General features: G+C 58.9%; 1 protein-coding gene across 2 annotated transcripts in view; it reads left to right on the top strand.

The window, feature by feature from the left end:
• Positions 1-23,007, top strand: part of PTPRF (protein tyrosine phosphatase receptor type F) — an 85,366-nt gene that overhangs the window by 36,689 nt on the left and 25,670 nt on the right. For both annotated transcript variants that reach the window (XM_080800496.1, XM_080800495.1), the window contains exons 7-11: positions 7,731-7,841; positions 17,037-17,306; positions 18,792-19,373; positions 19,612-19,748; positions 20,224-20,368. In XM_080800496.1, coding sequence (XP_080656622.1) covers positions 7,731-7,841; positions 17,037-17,306; positions 18,792-19,373; positions 19,612-19,748; positions 20,224-20,368 — 1,245 coding nt within the window. The remainder of the gene's footprint in view (positions 1-7,730; positions 7,842-17,036; positions 17,307-18,791; positions 19,374-19,611; positions 19,749-20,223; positions 20,369-23,007) is intronic.

Below are 23,007 nucleotides of genomic sequence, written 5' to 3'. Positions count from 1 at the left end.
AGGCCTGGCCTCCGCCCCAGCATGGCCCTGGCCGTCCGTGGCAACAGTTCTGGGAAGGCTCGCCGTCTCGCACGCTCGTCCATCAACTATTTATGTGGTCCTTACTGTGGGCCAGGCCCTGTGCCCCCCATTTGCTGCCTGTCACGCCATTGGCAGCCGCTCCTCCCCCCTCCCTGGCTTTCTTCTCACATCTGTCTCCCTGAGGCCTCCTCTTCCTCTGCTCCTTCCACCAGCCAGGGAGCCCCCGTCCGCAGCACTTGCTCCGTGAGTGGGGCCTTCCCCCACCAGGCCAACTCACCCCCTCCTGTAGCTTCAGGTACCCTCTCCACACCCACATGCCTGGTTCTGTCTCCCAACACCACACAGCTTGCCCGGTTTGAGACCAAAAAAATCTAACTGCCTTCTGAGTGTCACCCTGACTCGCCAGGAGTGGTGACTTCCTTCCCAAACAGCGGCGGCCTTCTCCCACTGACCACCTCCTTGCAGGTGGCCGCCCCCTCGGCCTGAACACGGGGACACGCCCCAACTCCTGCTCCGATAAGGAAGCATCACATCCTCTTGTCACCCCCATGGCTCCCACGCCAGACCCCCTTCCTCCTTCCGCTGCCTTGGCGGTAGCCCGGTCCGTAAGCACTGTGCTCCCTGCCTCCAGGCTCTCCCTGAGAATCCAGCCCCCCGCAGCTGCCGGGTTTCTGCTCGTGCCCCTCTGTGCTTGGACAACCTCAGTAGCCCCTCACTGCCCGCGAGCCCAGGCTCCTGCTCCTGAACGAGGTGCACAGAAGCCTCCTGATCTTCCCAGCTCAGGTCGCCGGCTTTACCTCCTCGGGTCTCAGCTACACCACTTACCAGCTCTGCGGCCTCCGTGAAGTTCTTTAACTTCTTTGAGCTTCTGTTCTCTCAGCTTTAAAAAGGACTAAGGGAGACAACAGCAGTCGATGCTTTAGTTCACTGCCTGGTGCACGGGGAAGGCTCTGGCCACCCCCCACTTGCACGGAGCCACCCTGACCCCATCCTTGCTGTCTGCTCTACTTCACCAAATCAGGAAGCCTCTCCCTTCTGTGCCTAAGTAAGGCCTCCTCCTTCAGGACCCACCGCATTCAATGCTGTTACTGCCTGGCCCCATCTCTCTGCTCACTTAGGCCGGGTGCTCCTTACAGGAAGGGCATGGGTCTGGCTCCCCAGACCCCAGTGCGAGGTCCCCCTCCCCCCACCCCCCAGCACAAGCCAGCTATAGGACAGGTGGCTCTCAGGAACGAGACCTTTGGGCCCTGCCCCTGCAGACAGATGTCCACTCCCCCTGCTGGTTAGGCCCAAGGAAGACCTTGTTTCACCTTTGCCGCCACCTGGGAGCTGCAACCTGAGGGTTATGGACCCAGGATCCAGGTCCTGAGGTGACACCTGAGGGGACTTCATCATCCTGTCTCTAGTAACACACAGGACTCTCTCCCATCACTGCTGCCTGGCTCTGGCACCAGGCCCTCATCTCCAGGAGCTGCTGCCCCTGTCCTGTTACTGTGTGAAAGGGTGCTGGCGCCCATCTGACAGGGAGATCCCTTCATGCAGTGGAATCAGACCCCCGAGTGCTTGGCTGTTTACAGGGACCTTCGCAGTTTACGCGTCACCGACGGATCACAAAGTATTTCCCTGCCTTTTGTTGCACTTGATTCTCCTGCAACCCTGAGAAGTAGGACAGGCTGTGATTATCATGCCCACTTCACAGCTGAATTAAGGGAGTCACCTGGGGTCACACGTGGAGATCCAGGGCCAGGGAGCTCCCCCGTGCAGTCACCCAGAGGCCTTCTGGCATCGCAAATGCCAAGCCTGGGGCCTGGGGGATCGTTGGGCCCCGTGAGCACAGCAGAGTGCCACAGTCCTGTCTTCTCCCGACCTCACACCCTCCCTGACCCGTCCCCAGCACCTGTCAGGCACCTGCAGGCTGAGCTACAGCCCACGGCACAGGACATGGCCCCCAGAACAGGAACTGGAAAGAAGGGCTGCTGGTGTGAGCGCCGCCCAGGCCTGAGCTCTGCTCCATGGGTGTTTTCCTCACTAAAGCGACATGACATACTGTCACAGAGCCTCTTGGGAATTTGAACTTGAGGCCCAGGGTGGGCGCAGAGGACTGGAGACAAACTCAGGGAGAGTGGAAGTCAAGGCAGCAGCAGGTGGTGTCACCGGAGCAGCAAGGGGAGGCTCATCTCCAAGTGGGGCTCAGAGCCACTTCCAGGTCTTGAAAGGAGCTGGTGGCCCACACGCTCAGCCAAGCCCAGATGGGGTGCTGAGGAGACCTCCAGTGCTCCGCTCATCCCCATGGCCTGAACGTGCAAGCTGCCATCCCTTTGCCGTTGAGGACAGCCTGACCACATCCACACTCTCCCCCAGAGTGCAGTCTACTTGCACACCCTCTGACACCTGAGCTGAGACTACAGGGCCTGAGCAGAGGTGCCCGCATCTGGCTGCGGTGGGGGGAGCCCTCTGGCCCTGGCAGATGGGACCCAGAGCCAAGCGCAGAGCAGACTCCGGGGGGAGCCTGAAGGCTGCTGTCCCCAACCCCACTGGCTAGACGGCCCAGCTCTGACCAGAAGAGCCTGTCCCCCTACTTGCCCCACCTCTCCCCTGGGTCTGCAGGAGGACACGCAGGCGGTGCGTGGTCAGGGTTTCCTTGACCCAGGCACACTGGCTCGTCTCAGGAGCAGCACTGACTCCTGCTGACTCCTGGGTCCCTCCAGTCTCCCACACCCACCCTGTGACATGGTAAGGTGAATTCTTTTTCAGTCTGGTGGAGAAGTGACTCTTCTGAGAGATCCAGAGACTCATCGCACAGCAGGTTAGGTTTTGGGAGAGCAGAGGCCAGAAGCTAGGGGGCCCAGTCCTGGACTGTTTACCCTGCCACCCCCTCCCAGGCCAGGCCTACACTGTAGAAGCAGATCAGGGAGCAGTTGTTGACTTTTTGGTCTGAGGACCTCTGATTATAAATATTAGAGGACCTCAAAGAGCTTCTGTTGGCGTAGGTTTTATCCATCAGTATTTACCATATTAGATGTTGAGAAAAGTTTTAGATATTGAAATTTTCAAATAATTTAAAAATCTATTACATGTTAAATAGTATTTTTTTTTTTTAGAATTTCTCATTCTTTTTTTTTTTTTTTAAAGATTTTATTTATTTACTTGACAGAGAGAGATCACAAGTAGGCAGAGAGGCAGGCAGAGAGAGTGAGAGGGAAGCAGGCTCCCTGCCAAGCAGAGAGCCCGATGTGGGACTCGATCTCAGGACCCTGAGATCATGACCTGAGCCGAAGGCAGCGGCTTAAACCACTGAGCCACCCAGGCGCCCCTGTTAAATAGTATTTTTAAATGAAAAATAATTATGTTTTCTAAAACAGAAACATCTCATGAGGAGAGTGGCATTGTTTTACGTTTTCACAAATCTCTTTAATTGGGGGCTTGATAGAAGACTGTTGGATTCTCATGTCTACTTCTACATTTGGTCTATTGCAATATCACACTTCGTGGAGCGTCTGGAAAACTCCGCTGTATATTCATGGGAGAGCTAGAGTGAAAAAGGCAAATGACTTCTTAGTGTCATGAAAATAGCTTCAACCTTGTGGACCCTCTGAAAGGGTCTTGGGGACACTCACGGTCCCTTGAGGATCATGCCTGGGGGATCACTGTGATAATGGTTCTTCCCAGTCTCTCTGCAGCCCCTCCCCACCCAGCCCAGGTCCCAGCACCTGCCTGTGCCTCCCCTCCAACTTCTGTGTCTGCACGAGGCAGCCTGATCCAGTGGGAAGGCTGTGCACCAGACCTGGTTAGTTCCTGCCACGTCACTCAAAGGCCATGTGACCTTGGGCTTTGGGGAAGCCACTTACTGTTCCTCAGCTTGTTTCATCATTCTTGTGTGGGCATGGATATTTCCTCCTAGGCAGGTGTCATCAGGGTCGATGAGGGAGTGATCGGTGTTTGTCCTTTGGCATACTTCCCTCCCCTGCAACAGGCAGAGGGGGAGAGGGGCAGGGTGGACAGCATGGGGCTCAGGCACACCCATAGGCTCATTGCTCCTGCAGATGAGGCCGTGGTAGAAGATGGGGCCTGAGCACAGCCTCAGAGGAGGCCCCTGTTCGGACCTCATAGCAGCCCTGCACTGGGCATTTGGAGACGGTGCATCTGGCCCTCTGGGCTTGTAGCCCTGACCAGGTGAGGGGGAGGCCCTGGCCTCTGGCTCTCACCAGTCAGGTTGGGGGAAGCTCAGTAGTCACTCACTTTTTATCTGGGTTGAGTGGGCTCTGTGGGGCATCTGTCACTGGGTTGTGAGTTCTCCCCACAGTCCCCCGGTGGGGCTGGGCTGGTGTGTCTGCTTGAAGGAGACCTGGCCTGGTGGTGGCCTACAGCAAGCCTTCCCTTTAGCCCCTTCTGTGTGCTTAACTTGGTTTGTTTTGGTAAGTGCTTTGTTTTGAAATCGTGCCCATCTGGGACATTGGGGTGCCCCTGAGGAGTGGGGTTGCTCCCTCTTTTGTTCACTTTCCCCTCATTGACCTCAGCCAGCGCGGTCTGCAGGAGCCCTGGCTCCATCTTCCTGATCCTGGTTACCTCTGGCTCCACGACCCCAGCCCCACCTCCCGCCCCTGCCCGCCTCAGAGCAGTGCCTGTGACCCTGGGGACACCGCTTCACCCACACTCAGCCTGGCTCAGCCTGGCGCTTGCGCACCTATCACCTGTGTCGGTCTAACTCAGGCCTCGATTTCTCCGTGTATTTAAGGCCCTTTCTCATGTTTTATTTGATCTGATTTGGCTTTTTGTGGCTTTCCTTCCTTTTGTACTAATGCTTCTCTCTGATCTTATTTGCATTCAAATTACCTCGCCAGGTGGTTCACCAATCAGAGGTAAGAATGCTGTCCGTGCATCTCGCCACGCCACGCCACGCCACTGCCGTCACCACCACTCCATCCCGTCCAGTCCGTCACCTCCCCCATCCCCATCCTGACCTCTCCAGCCTCCTCATCTCCAGCTCCAGTCCCCTCAGCACCACCGGCCACCACACACCTCCACTCTCGGTCATTCCCTCCTGTGGACTCATCCATTGCAAGTCTGGACTGTAGAAAAACTCCGCTGAGCCCTGCCTTGGGGATGGCAAGCCCTGCTTCCCCAGCCTTTCAGGCCAACCCCACAGAAAGGACCCTGTCCACTCCCACGGGGAAGCCAAGTGCTGAGCCCCAAGCCCATCCACAGACGGAGAGTCTTCCCAGGAGGTGGGGCAGCATGACCAGGCCTCGCCTTTCCTCCCAAGAAGCTCCTGTTTCTCGGGGCCCTCAATGATTGCTTGACTTCCCTTAACATCCTGGCCCTAGAGCAGGGTGAGGACTGCCCCATAAATCCCCGTGGCCCAGCATACGTGAGAAGGAGCACTCAGGGAAGACTCCAGTGTAGGTGTTGCAGTGACACAGGGGATAACCAGGGTCCACTGTGACTAGCTCAGACACCCTGCCCGCCCTGGCTGCTTTCATACCCCAGAGCCCTGTGGCCCCAGGCTTCAGAAATCACACTCTGGACACTCAAAGATCCAGGTGCAAGTTTGACTCGCTGGCGTGGCCTTCAGAGAAGCAATCCCTCTCTCAGAAGTCTGCTTCCTCCTCTTTAAATCAGGGCCAGGGCCCACCTCACTAGTCACGAGGTTTAGAGGAGAGGACGAGGGTCCGGGCAGTGTCTGGCTTGGAGCAGGCCCACTGGAAGACAGTCACTTCTGGACTGATCGTATTTACCTCATTTCATCACGCCTCTCTCAGCATCCTTGGGCACATCTAGTCCCTTAGTCCAGGGCCAGGGTGGTCTCAGGGCTGAGAGGAGCTGCTGCCTCCCTGCAGGGTGTCTGGTCTGTTACCCTCCGAGGCCGGGACTCGCCCTCCAGACCCCCCACCCATGCTGTCAGCCTGCACTAGCTCTTTGTGTCCCCACCACTGGGTTGTGGTGTTGGTTCCAGATGTTGGGGTTTCTGTGTGCATCCAGGCTCAGGGGCTGTGTTGGGTCCCCAACACAGGTCCAGTTCTCTGCAACAGGGGAGCCTCCTCCCCCGGCAGGGGTCTCACCCCGCCACTACTTGTCCCTGCCTGTGGCATTGGCCACCAGGTCTCCCCTCCCTCCCCAGCTGAGCTGACCTAGTGCAACACCCCCACACACACCAGCCAGGGGCCCAACCCCACCTGCTTGAAGGGACATTTTCTGTAACAACGTCCATCCATCCCATACACGTGACCTGTTGGGTGCCCATCAGGGCTGTTCTTGCAGAAGATGGGTATTTGGCCTGCGCCCTGGGCCCTCATGCTCCCTGATGGCCGGTGGGGAGGGCTGAAGCCAGGACCACGGAGCAAGCCAGCCCTTTGTCCTGCATCAAGGTTAAGCCTTGGCAGGCCCTTCCTCTACCCCCAGGCCCTAGCCCCCTGTGTGTTCAGGGCCCCTGCTGCTGCCCTGGGTCTGGGTGCAGAAGAGGGGTGTCAGGCAGTGAAGGGGCTGCAGCTGGGACCCATGGTGCACCTCCCCTGGGGCGTGGGCCATGAGAGTGTGACTTGGAACTCTTCCTGTGGCTCTTATCCAGGCCAGTCAGGTGGGGTCCAACAGGTTCTGTCTCTGTCCTTTGTGGGTGTGGTGACCATCAGCCAGTCTGAGGCCTGGGAAGGGGCTGTTAGGGTCACTCTGGCTGTTCTGTGCAGGTGGCGGTTTTCTGTCAGGCCATGTGCTGTGGGGTGATTCAATGTCCGTTGGACTGTCCTGTGTGGGTTTGTCTGTCGGCTTGTTCCAGGGAGGGGGTATTGCCTGTGGCTCGGGGTGTTACTGTCTTAGACGGCTTGCCTGGTGTGCTCTCAAGAACGGTGTTTTCAGGTGTTTATTGCCAAGGCTGGGGGTGGCCAGGTCGAGTGGTTTCACCACCCCCCCAACCCCTGCTGCCTTGGGCTCCCCTACCTGGATCTGCCAGAGGGTCCTTTTCAGCTGCCCACCCCCCACCCCCAGTCCTGGCTCCTGTCTGTCCGTCTGAGGCCAGAGCAGCCCCTGAGGGCACTGGCCCGAGTGGGAGCTGCAGCCTCCATTAGCCTCCTGAATTATGCAGCAGCCGCGGTGGGTCGAAGCACTTTAGCAGGACCAGGCTGAGGAGAGGAGCCGGAATGGGCGGGGCCCGAGGGATAGGGGTAGGGTGGGAGGAGAGGGTGGGTGCTGTGAGCGGAGGCTGCCAGGCATCAGCCCCCCAGAGCAAGCTCCTTCCTTCCTGTAGAATTCTGGTGGGCGGCCGATTCCCAGGCTCTTGCCAGGTGAGCCCCATCGCGTGCTCGCAGCTCCCAGGCCAGTGGGGATCCAGGCTGCTCCCACCCACGCCTGGCTCCACGTTGCCTGGCAGGGCCGGTAGGTCTGGGAGCACCCATGGGCATGCTTACTGGCCAGTGGGCTAGAGGATGGGGAGTCCAGGACTGGACACTCCATGGAGCTGGGGGGGATGGGATGGAGCCCCTGGCCCAGCCAACAAGCTCTGCGAAACTGCAGGGGTTAGGACAGGCAGTTTGTGCTCCCGATTGCAAAGCCTGCTTCCAGCCACGAGGCCGGAGGCTCATCAGGGAGAGCTTCCTGGAGGCAACACTGGTGCCCAGGTGTGGCCCCAACATCTTCAACCTCTGGTCAGCACAAGCCCAAATGCCATCGAGACCCCTCCCCACAATCCAGGCCTGATCTCTGTTGCTGTGTCCCCGCAGGTGCCTTGCAGATTGAGAGCAGCGAGGAGTCGGACCAAGGCAAGTACGAGTGTGTGGCGACCAACTCTGCAGGCACTCGCTACTCGGCCCCCGCCAACCTGTATGTGCGAGGTAAGGATACGGGCAGCGCTCAGCCCTGTCTCCATGGAGCTGAACTGGCCCTGCTGGGCATGCGGTCTGGAGCCCTCAGTGTAGGCAGTGGGGGCTGCCCTCTGCCCAGGCTCTCCTCTCCCCGCCTCTCTCTGCCACAGGAAGGACAGCCAGGACTGCTCCCACTGGGCAGACTCCCCATGTCCGTCGCCACTTTGCCTTCCTTCCCCGCAGGCCCTGGGGGACGCAGCAGCTCTTGGGAGCATTTGTATCTCTTGTAGGTCCTGCCCCGTGGGTCCAGAGCCCCATGGGAGTCTAGAGCCTTCCAAGCTGACTTTTCACTGTGTGTGTGTGTGTGTGCGCGCGTGCGCGCACGCACAAGCAAACACACTTGTTCGTATGTAAACATGGGCAGACCTCCCTGGCATTCCTCGAGTCTGCCCACCCCAGCAAGGGGGGTACTCCAGGCCAAGTGAGCCTGCCCTCTGGCCAGGTCTGCCCAGAGCCTTCCTGGAGGAGGAGGCAGCTGTGCTTTGTCACCAGCCAGGATCCTTATAGAGAAGGCCAGTCCGAGACTGCTTTGAGCTCCTACAGGTGAGCACCTACTGTGTTTCAGGTGTTTCTCCCTGAGACTTGGAGGATCCTGCGTCTTCACAAATCCAGGGACCCACCAGAGGGCCTGGGGGCTGTTTTGGAGTGTCTAGCATCTCCTAGGCTCACGGCCCAAGGGCAACCAAAGCTGGCCACTCGTCCCTTCCTGAGAACATGCTGGGTCTGGTGTGCACAGTGCATGGGAGGGGCCCAGAGCCCCTCCTACCCCCACATCCCTGTCACTTAGCCCTCCTGCACAGATGGGCATCATTACGAGTGAAACTGTCTCCTCTCAGGGGCTTTGAAGAGGAAACTGGACGCGGCTTTCTTGCAGCGATGACTTCATCACGCTGAGTGCTTAGTGCAGCTTCTCGAGGGGACCGTCTGCCTGTCCGGCCAGCAGTGTCCACAGCCTGTCCTGCTCTTTAGGGCCACCTGGTCAGACAGGGTGGAGAGAATTAGGCATCAACTGTGTAGTTGGTGAGGAACTGCTCCATGTCAGGGCACAGGTTCCCAAGAGGCCAAGGCTGCCAGCCCCTTGGGTGACGGGCAAATTGTGTCTCAGAGACTAGGGGTGACACTTCATTAGAGTTGGGGGTGCAGGGTGGGAGGCCCCCACTGGCCTCTTGTGAGGTATCCTGCCCATCCAGGCTCGCCTAAGTGGCCCCAGGGCCTGTCTTAAGGAACAGCGTCAGAGCAGAGAGTCCGGTGGGGAGCCTGAGAGCCCCCACAGATGGCCAAGATGAGGGGAGCTGTGACGTGCATGGCCTTCCCCCCACTGCTCCAGGCAGAGCTTCTGACAGGCGCACAGGTCTGACAAGCCCCATCCTAGAGAGGAGCCACCGGGACAGCTCTTCTCAAAGACCTGCCTCCTTCCACCCGGACCGTTCCAAATGCCATGCAGTCCTAACCAAACACTTCTTTTAAAAGATCATAGGGTCAAAAGAGTTGAGGTCCCAAGAAAGCCTTTCGCCGTGTGTGACTACACCAGGGAGAGGAGTGGCCCAGCAGAGCCACTGAGAAACCCACGCAAGCTGCATGGGCATGGTCTGATGGGCGTGTTTCCCGGGGCAGAGCTGCGGGAGAAGGCCCAGACATAGAGGAAGGACCCCGTGCTGTTATCCTGGCTGGGTAGTATTCTCTGAAGTCACTTCGCACTGGCCGCAGCCCTGAGGCAAGGTGGCCGGTCTCTCTGGAGATGAGCCGAGCTGGCAGCTCAGGCACAAACCGGAGAGCTCTCACCTCCAGCCCCACCAGGTGGGCTCAGGTCCTGACGTGGCCCATCCCCCACTCCCACCTAGCCTCCCTAAATCACCTTTCCTGCCCACACCCACAGGCCTTTTGGGCAGCAAGTACGGGGCTTTCTTTAGTTCTAGCCCCACTTGCCAGGTACCCCGAGGCAGGCTGTCCCAGTGCGGCTTTGCTTATCTTTCCCTCTCTCGCACGTGTTCCTGTGGACCCTGACGTCCACGGGCCAATCCTAAGTCTCTGTGCCTGAGACCTGCCTGATAGCCAGGCTCTACCAGCACCTGTCCCTACCCTGTTTTGTCAAGAGCGACTTGCCAGGAGCTTCACACGCACTGTCCCGTAGCCCCAAGACAGGCCCTACTAACGAGACTTGGAGACACCTAGAAAGCCAGTTGCTAGGAATTTTGCCTCTGGTGTCCCCACCGCTCCTCATCTCAGTCCCGGCAAAGCCCGTATATTCCGCCCCCAGCGGTGCTCAGGGCCCAACAGCCCCAGCAACTCTTGAGACAGCCTCTCCTCTGCCGGCCACCGGCTCTGTCCCAAAGGCTGCTTTGTGGACCACCTGTGGTGAAGTCCCCCAGTGCCCGCCCACCTGCTGCCAGCAGAGCAGCTCTGAGACCTTCCAGAGCAGGCAGGCACCTGTTGCCCTCCGGTGGCCACCAGCTGTCAGGAGCCTCAACATCCAGGCCCCTGTGGCCTCCAGCCCTGGTTTCTCAGCCTCAGCACCATTGACCCTTGGGGCCTGATGACTCTTAGTTGTGTGGGGCTCTCCTGGGGGTCGTGTGATGTGTAGCGGCTCCTCTGGCTCCCCGATGGCAGCAGCACCCCTAGGCATGAGAACCCACAACATCGCCATCCCTTGCCTGGTGTCATCTGGGAGGCTCTCTCCTCACCCCCACATTGGGAACCAGTGCTCTAGATGGACAGCCTCCCACCAGCGTTCATCTCTCTCCATCTCCCTCTTTTCTCACTGTGTTCACTGGGCTCAAGTCCACATGTCCTCCTGGGATTTGTCTTCAGTTTCTCACATCCTTCCTCTGTTCCCCTGCAACTGCCGCATGTAACAGGACAGCGCGTGTGAAGCTCCCGACACCGTGGCGGGCGCACGGGAAGCACGTGGGGGCCAGTGACTGCTGCTGCTGGCAGGACAGCCGTTGGGGGATACGCCATCCAGTTACATCTGCCTTTGTTCGGTTGCCCACAGCTCCACCCGCGGTCCAGCAGGCCCAGGCAGGCTGGGCGGACCAGCCTCTCTGTGTCACCATCCATCTCCTTCTCCGAGTGACTCACCCTCTCCTTCCCTCCACAGCGTCTCTCTCCTCCAGCTCTCAGGACGCAGAGCTGCCAGGGGCCAGGGTGTGGCCGTGCCCTACCTGCCCCCAACCGTCCCTCTTCTCTGCAGGGAGCTGGCCGCTGGCCACAGCTGTCTCTAAACGGGGTGGTGTCTCCACAGCCTTTCTCCACATAGGTGCCCAGACCAGCTCTTCACGCTCGTGCCGTGCAGTGTGGGGCTTCCTCAAGGTGGTGGGAATCTAGCCGCCCGTGTGCCTTGGTTGGTTTGCGGGCTGCAGGGGCTCCGACCCTACAGCCCAGCTCACTGGGTCTGTCAAGCCGTGGGGTGTGTGTGAGGCATGGGGGCTCACCTGTGCTCCCTTTCCAGCCCTCCCTGTCCCGCCCTTGGCATCCTGGCACCTGCCAGTGGGACCCAGCCCCGTCCACCGCGTCCTCCATGAGTCCTGAGTCTTTCGTGAGCTGCGTGGTCCGCGCGCACCTGCGTGCACGTGTGTGTGCGTGGGGCATAAGAGTCTTGTCTCGTGTCCGTGTTGTGTGGGCAGATGAAGGTTGGCCTGTTTTTACTCTCTCTGTGTTTCTCCTTGTCTTTTTTTTATTCCCTCCTCATCCTCATCGCACTCTGCCATCAACCCAAACTCTCATCTCTCAGATCAGCGAGAAGGTTGGTCCTTTTCACTTCTTATCCATCTACAGTCCGCCCGTCGATGGGATGCTCCTGTCAGTAGGGACCAGCGGGCTCGGTCAGCTCCCTCGGGCTCGCTCCAGCCAGGCCTGCCCGCCAGTCAGGCTCTGCTCTGCGTTGTTTGGGCCGGCAGGCCTGCAGGACTAGGGGTGGGTGGGCAGGCCTCCCGCCCTGCATGCCACCGCTGCTTGGGTCCCTGATGTGCCACATGTCTGCATGTCCCCTTAGCTGGGCTTCCCTGCCAGGGCGGTCAGGCAGGCATGGTGCATGATATGACATGGTACCCCGCCGTTACGCCTGGGCCAGGCCAGCTGTCTGTTCCCGGTGGGGCTCAACCTTGAGAGCAATAGTGCGTCACACGTGCCTGTGGGGCCTTCCTTCCACAACCTGGTCCCCTAAACTCCGCCTTTGCCTGAGCTCACCTGCAGCTGCTGGGAAGACTAAGGGAAAAGGCTAATCTAGGATGAGCTCATACCTCAAGGTCCTGCAGCACAGGACAAGAGTCCCACAGGTCTGCCCTGACTTTGAGGTCCCCACCAAGCTCAATGGGATGGCCAACCCCAGTCTGCCTCGTGAAGCTTGGTGTCCATGGCGCAACTGGGTGGCGTTACCTTAGGCATGGAGGAAATCTACATTCTTGTCTGTACCCTCCCTAAGCAGAGCTAAGCAAAGATCTGCCCACCTGCCCCAGCCCCCCTGCCTAGCCCCCTCCTGTTTCCCCAGGCCTGTGCTGGGTGCTGAGCGTCACATTCAGGGAGCTCATACCAGACTGGACGTTTGATTGCAACTTGGGCCCACATGGGAGCCCAGAGGAGGTCCCAGCCCAGCCATAGGTTGGGAAGGGCCCCCGGAGACCCTGCTCTAGCTCGGTTCTCAGCCCCACCCTCAGAGCCGGACTCCAACCCCTAGGCTTGGTGCTGGCAGCCAGGGCCAGCAGTCATCCCTGTGTCACGTGGTCTAAGTGGTCAGAAGAGACACACCTTCCCACTGGACTTTGGGCTGAGCCCCAGGGAGCAGACTTCGGCCACCTGCTCCTCTCTGCATCATATCTCCGTGGCTTGGGTTTCCTCCAGAAGGGGGAAGGGAGCCAGTCAGGGGGAGGGCTGTGGCCTTAGCTCGGGTATCAGCCCTGAGCATCCATCCATATGCACTCCTGTGCTCTGGGGCATTTCAGTTATACCATTTCGCTGACCAGGCGGATCTGCTGGGGCGTTCAGAAAGCAGTCATCAGCAGAGACAGCCCAGCCCTCAGCCACCTCCCCCGGCCCCCTTCCCCCACCGCCCTGGTCCTTGGTCCCTTCCTCTTCTCCCCCTCTTTGGTCCCACCAAAAATAAAGCACGTACACAAATATTTAACGGGAAGGCAGAAATGAGTTTCTAAATATTCCAGGGGGATTTGCCGGGCTGGTAATTTGTTTGGCGCTGATAATTACATCTTACATTTTTCCAGCTTTACTTAAAACTGTGTGCCGAGTGCGCCGGCATTTAATTACTGCTCTGCAGCAGCCACAAGGTTATTTATTAAAGAGTTATTTTATCTTGATACAGTGGATCCTGCCCCTCATCCCCTCCTTAATGTTGTGTTATTTTCATCAGAGAAATTCCTGCGAGCGAATGCAGATTGCTGGGCCTCCCTCCCCCTGCGATTAGGCTGTCACTCCACTGAATGCCGATGCCTCCCGGCGCCACACCGCTCTATTATACGGGCTTGTCAGCGCAAATAATTAGACTTAAAAGTTACAGCTGAAATATAATCCAGAGATGGCAGAGCCCTGTTTTAGAAATTGTCTATAAAACGTCAGCACCGAGGATGCACAGAGAACAGTAGTAGACCGGCATTGTTGGAGCCCAAGATGAGACCTTAAGTGCGTTTTTCCCTGGCCCTGGATCTTTCTTCCCTGCTGTTGCTTCTGTCAATAGACCGGGTCCAGGGCAAGTCCTGCCCCTTTCAGAGGCCTGGTATCTGGCACAGCGGGAGAGGTGGCGGTGGGGCTGCTGTGGGGAGGCGGCAGCCACGCCCGGCTGTTGGGATGGGGGTGGCTGTCCAGTCAGGTCCGGGATTTAGGGTCCCACCGGCACTCGGGATCTCCTGCCCCCACCCTCCCTCTGTAGACCTACTCTAACCTCACTCACACTACAGGGAGCGTGAGCCTGAGCTGCAGGAGATCTCGCTCCAGAGTGCCTCGCCTGTGCCTGGAGCCCAGTGTTTTAGCGAATGCATCTGGGGTTCCGTCCCCAGCAGTCTCCAGGCTGGAGGCCCCTAAGTGTGGTTTCTGACCACTCAAACTCATCTTTCGCTCGTGGGGTTCTCTCTTCCACCTGCATGTAGGAGAGGAAACATAAAACTAAAAACAAAGCTATTCCCAGCGCTTGTTCTGAAAGGCCTCCATTTCCTGGCCATGGAACAGAAAACTTTACCCTCCCGGGACCACTTGGGGTACGGTCCTATCAGCTTTCTACACTGCTTAGGTTGGGACCCGAGGTTTATTGGCCAAGAACCTATTTCCTTTCCCTGGGGCTCTTTGTTTTTCTGTCCAGGTACTAATCAGGCCCCAAGATTCTGCCACTGACCAGGGTCAGACTTGCAGCCATGACCTTTCCTGGCACAGGCTCTCTAAGCCCCATCCTTCTGCCAGCTGGAGAATACTTTCTGCCAGCCTTGGCTACCCAGAAGCCCAGGAGCTTCTCCATAGAGCCTCCTGTATGTCTTTTTTTCCATCCCATCAGCCAGGCCTCAAAAGGGCGTGAGCTTTTCATCCCACTGACGCCCTCCTGATAATACATGAACTCAGGCATGTCACTTAAAAGTATCAGTCTTAAAAATCTGTTCCTTTGTCTATAGTCTGGAGGTGGTGGGATCTATAGCAAGGAAAACTTCCTCACATGGTAGGAAGGAGCTCAAGAGTGGTTTCCCTTCCCTGAGCCTGTTCTGATGCCCATGAACGAAGAGCACACGGGCCACCCCTGGCTGAGAATAAAGACCTGATCAGTTAAGGCTGTGCTCCTGTGCTTTGAGCTCCAGCCAGGGCTATGCTAGACCCCTCCCTTCATTGGCAGGCCTGGGCCTGGTCAGCAGACAGACTTGCCTGCCTGGGCCTCTCCTCCCATGACCCGCCAGCCCACGCCCAGCTCCAGAGCTCGGGGACAGCACCCAGCACCAGGCTGGGTGATGTTAGTGTCCATGCCTCCTGGTCTCACTCTTGTGCCATCTGAGGGATGCTCAAAGGGTGCTCTTTGTCGTGGGTCCCTCCCGCCAGCCATGCCCGGTATCTACCTGTTGTCTGCCAGGCATATGTCTCTACAGATGACATGCTGTCATTGTTCCAGGACTCCCAGCATTGGGCCGAGTGACAGAAACTGACTTAATCAGCTTAAGCAAAACAAGCAGATTCTTGTCTTACCAAACAAAAATCTGTAGAAGTAGATTTGGCATCAGGCAGGGCTGGATCCAGATATTTAAACAGTTTGATCAGGCTTTTGGGTTTGTCTCTTAGCTCTGCTCTCCACAATTGACGTCTTTGTTCTCCAGAGTGTTCTCCCTTGTGTTATGAAAGGTGGCCCTCAGTTCCTCTAAGGCTCTAAGGTTGGCTGCTGCAGTACAGAGAGAAAGTTGTTCTCATGGTTTTTGCCAAAGTCCAAAGGCTGTATCTTGCTAGCCGGATCTGGGTCACATGCCCCACATAGCAAGAATGGTGAGGAGAGGTTCCCCTAAAGAAAATGAGGAGGCCAGTTCTACAAGGTAGAGCACCAGGTGTCCATGAGACACACTGGGACCCCAGTGGGCTTGGTGGCACAGAGGGAACTCGGCCCACGATGCCAGGAACAGATGGCTTGCTTGGGGGTTCTGTCCGGAGGCCTCGGACTGAGGCGGTGTGGGACACAGTTGAGGCAGGAGCCAAGTAGGGGGGTCCAGTCGTGCGGCCTGTAGACTCACTGAGGGGATCAGGCAGGGGTTTTTAACAAAGCTAATGTGAACAGACTGGTGCTAGCTGTTAGTGGAGGACTGGTCCTGGAAGAAAGCAGTGAATACAGCAGTGCCACGAAGAGGGAGGTGGAAGAGGCACTGGTGGGAGCAGTAGCCTCTGGGTTTGAAGAGAAGTTAGTGGGTTTGAAAGATACCTTGGGTTAACGGGACCTGGATGTCTAGTCTCCGGGCCACAGCCTGACCCCCGTGCAGGGAGGTCAGAGGTTGGACCGGGTGGCTTCTGGAGTTACTTCCGGCTCTGTTTTGGTGGGCTGAGGCTGTCCGAGCAGCAGAGTCTGGAACCTACAGTGGAGGTGCCCCTGATGTGACGGCACGGGTCCTCTGCATGCCAGGCTCCCCAGCGCAGGTCCTCAGAGACCTACACGCACTCTCAGCGGTGCCTTTGGTCATGTAGCCTCACTGCCTGCCTCCCACTGCCCTGTCTGTAGGGGTGCCTGTGGAGGACACACCTCGGCCACGGCCCCCCAGCTGCATGACCTGTCAGCACGCCCAGCATGCCTGCCCACAGCTAGGTCACATCTGACTGCCCTCCCTCTGCATGTTCCAAATGTTTGTGCCAAGCTTGCAACTTTGAGGGGTTCCAGGCTGCACGCTGGCCTGGGAAGCTCAGCATAGCTTCTGGCCTGGGAAGTCCAAGGCTGGAGGTCGTGGCCAGGTACAGCCAGTCTCCCCCTTGAGACCTTCGTTCATTGGCACAGAAAGCCATCTGTTCGGCGCCCTCATCATGTTACTGCCATCATCATGCCCATCCTGCCCGCGGACCACGTCCCTGGCCCGCCCTGGTCCCTTGCCCTGCCCAGCCCCTTCCAAGGGGCGGCCCTTCCCCTTGGGTTCCCAGCCTGTGCCTTGAGCATGGCTGAGATCATCTCTTCCCTCTGTTTGCGGCCGGGTGGTGGAGGCAGTGACTCCAGAGAGGGTGGCCACGCCCCTCCCGGCCTGCCCCTCTGCCCTGCCCCAGGCACGCTCTGAGGTCCGCCACCCTCCAGTGCCTGGACTTCTCTCACTGGTGCCCCATTCAGCCCCTCTGGAGACCCATGGCGGGTGGGGGGCAGCACTGGAAGATGACCTGGAATGTGGCCCTGACGAACCTTCAATGTAGACCTGAGGCCTGAACCTTGCAGAGTCCTTGTGTGACCCTGGGCAGACAGCAGGACTTTGCTGGGCCTCAGTTTCCTAGGCTGTAAAATGGGAGCTTGTTTATGGAATCTCTCGTGTTCCAGTCTCTGAGCATGGGGGCTACTCCTAGCCCAAAAGCAGAATGAGAGGGTGTAAGCCGGGGCCCAGGGACTCTGCCCCACCTGCCTCTGAGGTGGGTCCGGCTCTGACGAGGGGGGCTTCCTGGATGAGGGGCCCCTGCCCTTGCATCCTCTTGAGTGTCTTGCCCGGCCGGTGAGTGCCTCTCTCCCTCCTCCCGCAGTGCGCCGTGTGGCTCCTCGTTTCTCCATCCCTCCCAGCAGCCAGGAGGTGATGCCGGGCGGCAGCGTGAACCTGACCTGTGTTGCGGTGGGCGCGCCCATGCCCTACGTGAAGTGGATGATGGGGGCCGAGGAGCTCACCAAGGAGGATGAGATGCCGGTGGGCCGCAACGTGCTGGAGCTGAGCAACGTCGTGCGCTCTGCCAACTATACCTGTGTGGCCATCTCCTCGCTGGGCATGATCGAGGCCACGGCCCAGGTTACCGTGAAAGGTGAGTACCACATGTGAGCCGGCTGGGGCCTGGGGCCTGGGGCCTGCCCCATCTCAGAGGGCAACAGGAGGTCCCAGCATCCGCGGTAGGGGCATATGGCCGTTGTGGGGATGCATGGGGTCGAGGGGTCACTGTCCTCTCCTGGGTGCCCCCTGGAGTCCCACCAACCCTCAGTGGTGGAGAGAGGGGTTTCTCTGATTGTTGGTGTTCATAGTAATAGCCAACAGGTACTGAGGTCCTGGGGGCAGTTACTGTGGTGGCAAGCACAGATCGCCCTGTTCAGTCTGTGTTACCCTGGGAGGTAGGCATTCTCGTTCCCCTTGTACAGATGAGGAAACTGAGGCACAGGGTCATGTGGGAGTGAATGACAGAGCAGGGACTTGGACCCTTGGGGTCTGATGCCACAGCACGGCCCCCTAGCCACCACATGCCACACCCTCAGGCTCACCAGCCCCCTGACAAGGATGCGGTGAAAGAGTGGCCAAGGAGAAGTGGGCTCTCTGTGTGAGCCCGGGGACAGGCATGCACACCCCTCCAGACTCACTGCTCCCACTCCCCGCTCAGAGCCATCCTCTTCTGCAGCTAGAATGGTCTCTTGAAGATATAAAGCAGGATCTCACCACTCTGAAAGAAAGGGCCCTTCAGTGACTTCGCATTACTTTTAGGGTTAAAACCGGAATCCTCACTCACCTTGCCCGGCCCTCCTGGTTCGGCTTAGTTCCGCGCACCTTCTCCATGCTGGTCCTCTCCCTGCCCGGGTCTCGGGTCTGTGAGGCCTTCATGGGTTTTCTCTGGCTCAGCACCCTCTTTCCGCTGTCCTTTATGTCCCAGAGTCATGATTATGGACTCGGTGCTTTCCACTTGCCCTAGAACGTAAACACGAGAGCAGGGCTGTGACCCAGCTGTGTGACCCTGTGTCCTCAGCCCCAGTGCAGTGCCCAACACCCAGTAGGCACTTGGTAATTATTTGTTGAGTGGTTGGCCGTAGATCTGGGACTGCTCTATGTTCCATCTGAGCCAACCCATAGGGGTTTAGGGCCAGCAGCCTCATCACTCTTTCTAAAATCCAGGCTGTTCTTTTGGGCACCTCTCTCCCAGGCACCACCCCCAGGTTACATGTGAGTGGCCACAGGTGAGCGTAGGCTACCCCCAGAGGCAGACTTGCACCTTCCAGCCTGTGCCCCTCCCACCTGCATGAGATCCGGTCAGGCCGCACCACCTTTGGGTCTGTTGTTGAGGGTGGAGGGAATCCAGTGAGTTCTGGAAACGGTGCAGGCAGACACTAGATGACCGAAGGCCCCTGGGCGCAGTGGCAAGTGTCACCCTTCTCCACTAGGTGGGGCCCTTAGAGGTCACCTTGAGCTTTCCAGGCCATTCTTCAAGGTGGGCTACAGGGGTTGACCACACTCTGGATAATACCAAAGGCAGGGTTGGTTTCTGGGGTCATGACCTCAGGCAGCTCTGAGCCTCCCACTTTGTTCCCAGCTCTGCCGAAACCTCCGATTGACCTTGTGGTGACAGAGACCACCGCCACCAGCGTCACCCTGACCTGGGACTCTGGGAACTCGGAGCCTGTGTCCTACTATGGCATCCAGTACCGCGCAGCAGGCGCGGAGGGGCCCTTCCAGGAGGTGGACGGCGTGGCCACCACCCGCTACAGCATCGGCGGCCTCAGCCCCTTCTCGGAGTACGCCTTCCGCGTGTTGGCGGTGAACAGCATTGGCCGGGGACCGCCCAGCGAGGCGGTGCGGGCCCGCACAGGGGAGCAGGCGCCCTCCAGCCCCCCACGCCGAGTGCAGGCCCGCATGCTGAGCGCCAGCACCATGCTGGTACAGTGGGAGCCGCCCGAGGAGCCCAATGGCTTGGTGCGGGGCTACCGCGTCTACTACACCCCCGACTCCCGCCGCCCACTGAGCGCCTGGCACAAGCACAACACAGATGCGGGGCTTCTCACCACCGTGGGCAGCCTACTGCCCGGTATCACCTACAGCCTGCGCGTGCTGGCCTTCACTGCCGTGGGCGATGGCCCCCCCAGCCCCACCATCCAGGTCAAGACGCAGCAGGGAGGTAGGCGTGGGCAGCACGCCGGCTGGGCATCAGCAGTGGGGGCTGGGGAGGCCAAGCCTGTGGCGGGGACCCCTGCCCTCTGGCCAGGGGTCTGGGGACCTGCGTTCCACACGTGTGTGGTTGCTGGGGATGCAGTACAGGGGTCCAGGGGTGTCTTCCCCTGCCTCGTTTCTCTGGGCACCCCTGCCATTGAGGGGAACAGGTGAGGCTCACAGCGCGTGGCATGGGGGTGTTGCAGTGCCTGCCCAACCGGCGGACTTCCAGGCAGAGGCAGAATCGGACACCAGGATCCAGCTGTCATGGCTGCTGCCCCCGCAGGAGCGGATTGTCAAGTATGAGCTGGTGTACTGGGCAGCAGACGATGAAGGCCAGCAGGTGAGTGCTGGGTGGGGACAAGAGGGGGAGGAGGGCTGCTCTGTCTGTGGGGGGCTCACGCATGCAGGCTTTCTGGATTCTACAGTTGTACGGACGCAGGACCCCTGCCTCTTCCCTGGGGCCTGGGGCTCACGTGGCCCATATGATCCACAGTCTTTGTCACCCCTGTGCTGGGGGCAGGGTCCCTAGGTCTGTCCTTGGGTCTCTTAGGGCCTGTGGCTTACATGGCAATGGCAGAGCCCTCAAATTCCCCACCACAGGCCCTTATATCAGGCGTTCGTGGCTGTGTAGTCGGCAAGGTTTCTGTGGCATGGGCTGTGCCAAGTCTCCTGTGTGGTCCAGGTGGCCTTGTGACCTGGAGCCAGCCCTGGAGCCACAGTGGGTCCAGAGGGGTCAGCTACAGCCCATACTGGGTAACAGCCTCTGAGGGACCTTTAAGGTCAGAGCGGTCAGTGAGTGCTCCCTGCTCTTCCAGCACAAGGTGACCTTCGACCCCACCTCCTCCTACACTCTAGAGGACCTGAAGCCTGACACACTGTACCACTTCCAGCTGGCTGCCCGTTCCGAGATGGGGGTGGGCGTCTTCACCCCCACCATTGAGGCCCGCACAGCACAGTCCAGTAAGTGTCTCCGGAGGCCACTGCCTGCTACAGCTGGGCTGGGACGCAGATACACACACGCTTCCCCCTTGACCAGGGGGGTGGTCTGGTCTGCTGGGCCCCGGACCAGACTCCGGTCTGGGCTCCGGGTCTGGACCCTGAGAGAGGGTCAGGTAAGTTCCCGCCAGTCTGCATCCAGGCAGCTGCTGCCCGCGCTGCTCCCCACCCGACTTCTGCCCCTCCCCACCCCCAGCCCCCACCCCCGCAGGTCAGGTAAGTTCTGTGTCTGTGACTCATCCACCCCCCACCGCCCCCCCATCTGTGCTGGTCACACTAGCTGACTAGACCATTCTCAGTGGTAGGACGGCCACGCTGGCCACGTCTCGGACATGTCCCCGCTTTGGCAACTGTCTTCCCTCTCCATATCCCCACATCTCATCTCCCTTATCACCTGCATTCCCTGCCTCATGACCCCCACCATGAGAGGAGCATGTGAGCTCGTCATCTCACGCTGAGCCAGCCGCACGTAGGGACACGTCTGTGAGAATGAGCCCGTGTGACTGAGAATGTCTACGTGCCTGCCTTGGGACCACACGGCCTTCCATGTGGGAGACAGTCTGTGAGACCATTTGCGTGACAGCCTTGCGGCTCTGTGTGTTGACCATGTTCCTTTGTACCTGAGACGAATGCTGTGAGGCCGCGTGGGGCCCCGTCTGACCACGTGGCTGTGCCGTACCTGTAGGAGCACGTGTCTGGTGTGTCCCAGTGACTGAATGGCCGTGAGGCTCCATGTCTTCACAGTGGGGGCCACAGATGTGTGGCTGGATGGGACCATGGCACTGAGACAGCTAGCACATGTGACAGCCTTCAACACGGCAGTGTCTGTGAGGTGGCTCAGGTGACACGGGACTGTGTGTGAATGTGCCAGTGATGTTGGGAGGCCACGCGTGACCTAGTGTGGACAGATTCATCCTACCAGCACCTGCGGAGGCCCGTGCACAGTGTGGGCCCGACAGCATGACCCGGACATGGCCTCTGCCTGCAGGGATGCTCATCTGGTGGGGCATATAGGTGTTAGACCTGCAATTACCCAAATGAGCTTTTAATTACATTCGTGTGAAGTGCTGTGGAGGAGACAGACAGTGGAGCGATGACGGGATGGGAGCTTCATCTGTCTGAGGGGGCCGAATGACATGGGCCCCAGGCAGGAGGTCAGCAGGTGCAAAGGCCCTAAAAAGGGAAGGCACTTAGCTGAGGTCAGGGGCGAGCAGGGGGCCAGCGTGGCTGAAGCAGCTGGCCGGCTGCTGGCCGAGAATGCCCAAGACAGCCCAGCAGCGTGCCAGATACTGTGTAGGAGACCTACGGCCGTCTAAGCAAAAGATAGCAACTCGGACGTGGTGGTGGTGGGTTAGAGAGCCATCTAGGGGTACCAGCTGCCTGGGACTAGGTGATGGACTGGCTTTGGGATGCTCAGGGCAAGGGGCACATCAGGCGAATTCTGTGCTTCTGGTGTATAGACCTGGGAAGAGGGTAGGAAGTGGGACAGAACCAGGCACCCCAGCCAGGGAGGCCTTATGCCATGAGTGGCAATGCTGGGCTAGAGGTGGGGGACCCTGAGGGGGGTGACCAGAGACAGCAGGAAATCCCGAAGAGGAAAGTGTCTCAGAGGTTGGAAGAAGAGGGTTCAAAGGAGCATTCCAGGTGCTGCTGCTGAGCCCTCAAGTCCAGAGGAACACAGGAGCGAGTGGCCACTGCATCGGGTACCTGTAGGAGAAGGGTCCTGGGGCGAGGGTTGTGAGGACAGCTGGAGGGAGGGGACCGCTGCAGCTGGAGGAGGGGTGCTGTAGGCCCGAGCATGGGATTTATCTTTTAAAGTAGGAAAATTTGAGCATGTTTAAGTGTTACTAGGAATGACTCCATACGGAGAAGTCGAAAATTTAGGAAAGAGAATTTTGGAGACTCGGGAGTTGGGGGAAGGGGAAGGAGCATGGAGGAAAGAGCGCCGCCTTAGACGGGCAGGGCACGCCTCCCTCCTCGTGGGAAGCAGGGGTGGCTCGGGGAGACTGCATTTGTTTGGTGGGTTTGGTAATGATGAAGGGAGCTGCTGGTGGGAGGCTTCGGATTTCTCTGCAAAGTGGGAGACGGTTATGTGCTGAGAGCTGGAGGTTAGCAGAGCGTGGAGGAGGTTGAAAGCGTTCTGTGTACAGCGGCGGAGGGAGCTGGGCAGAGAAGAGAGGCCACGGGCTGCAGGTGAGGCCACTGGGGACGTGCTCATAGGATCCCAGCCTTCCAGGGCAGGCAACATTTTTCTACCTGCCCCAGGGCCAGCTTCAAGAGGGCAGAGGATTGGGTCCAAGTCTTGGCACAGGCTGGTTAGGAGGTGGGAGAAGTAGGTGAGGGAGTTGGGGGTATGTGGAGTGTTGAGGTGCAGGACCTCGGGGTCAAAGCCCAATACCAAGGGCAGTAAGGATGGTAGGTCCATGGCCGGTGGTCCGGGGTGGGGGTGAAGAGCCAGCACAGTTCTGGGGACCTTGAGCAGCCACGCTGGGACAAGGTGAAGGTCTACAAAGGGATGTTGGAGGCCACGGTTTGTGGAGTAGGGCCATTCTGAGTTGCGGCAATACCCAGAGCGTGGCCACAGCAGTATAGGAGCGGGGAAA

The sequence above is a fragment of the Martes martes genome (genome assembly GCF_963455335.1).
Source record: "Martes martes genome assembly, chromosome: 4".
Classification (NCBI taxonomy): Eukaryota; Metazoa; Chordata; class Mammalia; order Carnivora; family Mustelidae; genus Martes; species Martes martes.
The sequence above is the reverse complement of the archived record's forward strand: the minus strand, read 5'-3'. Positions and strand labels throughout refer to the sequence as shown.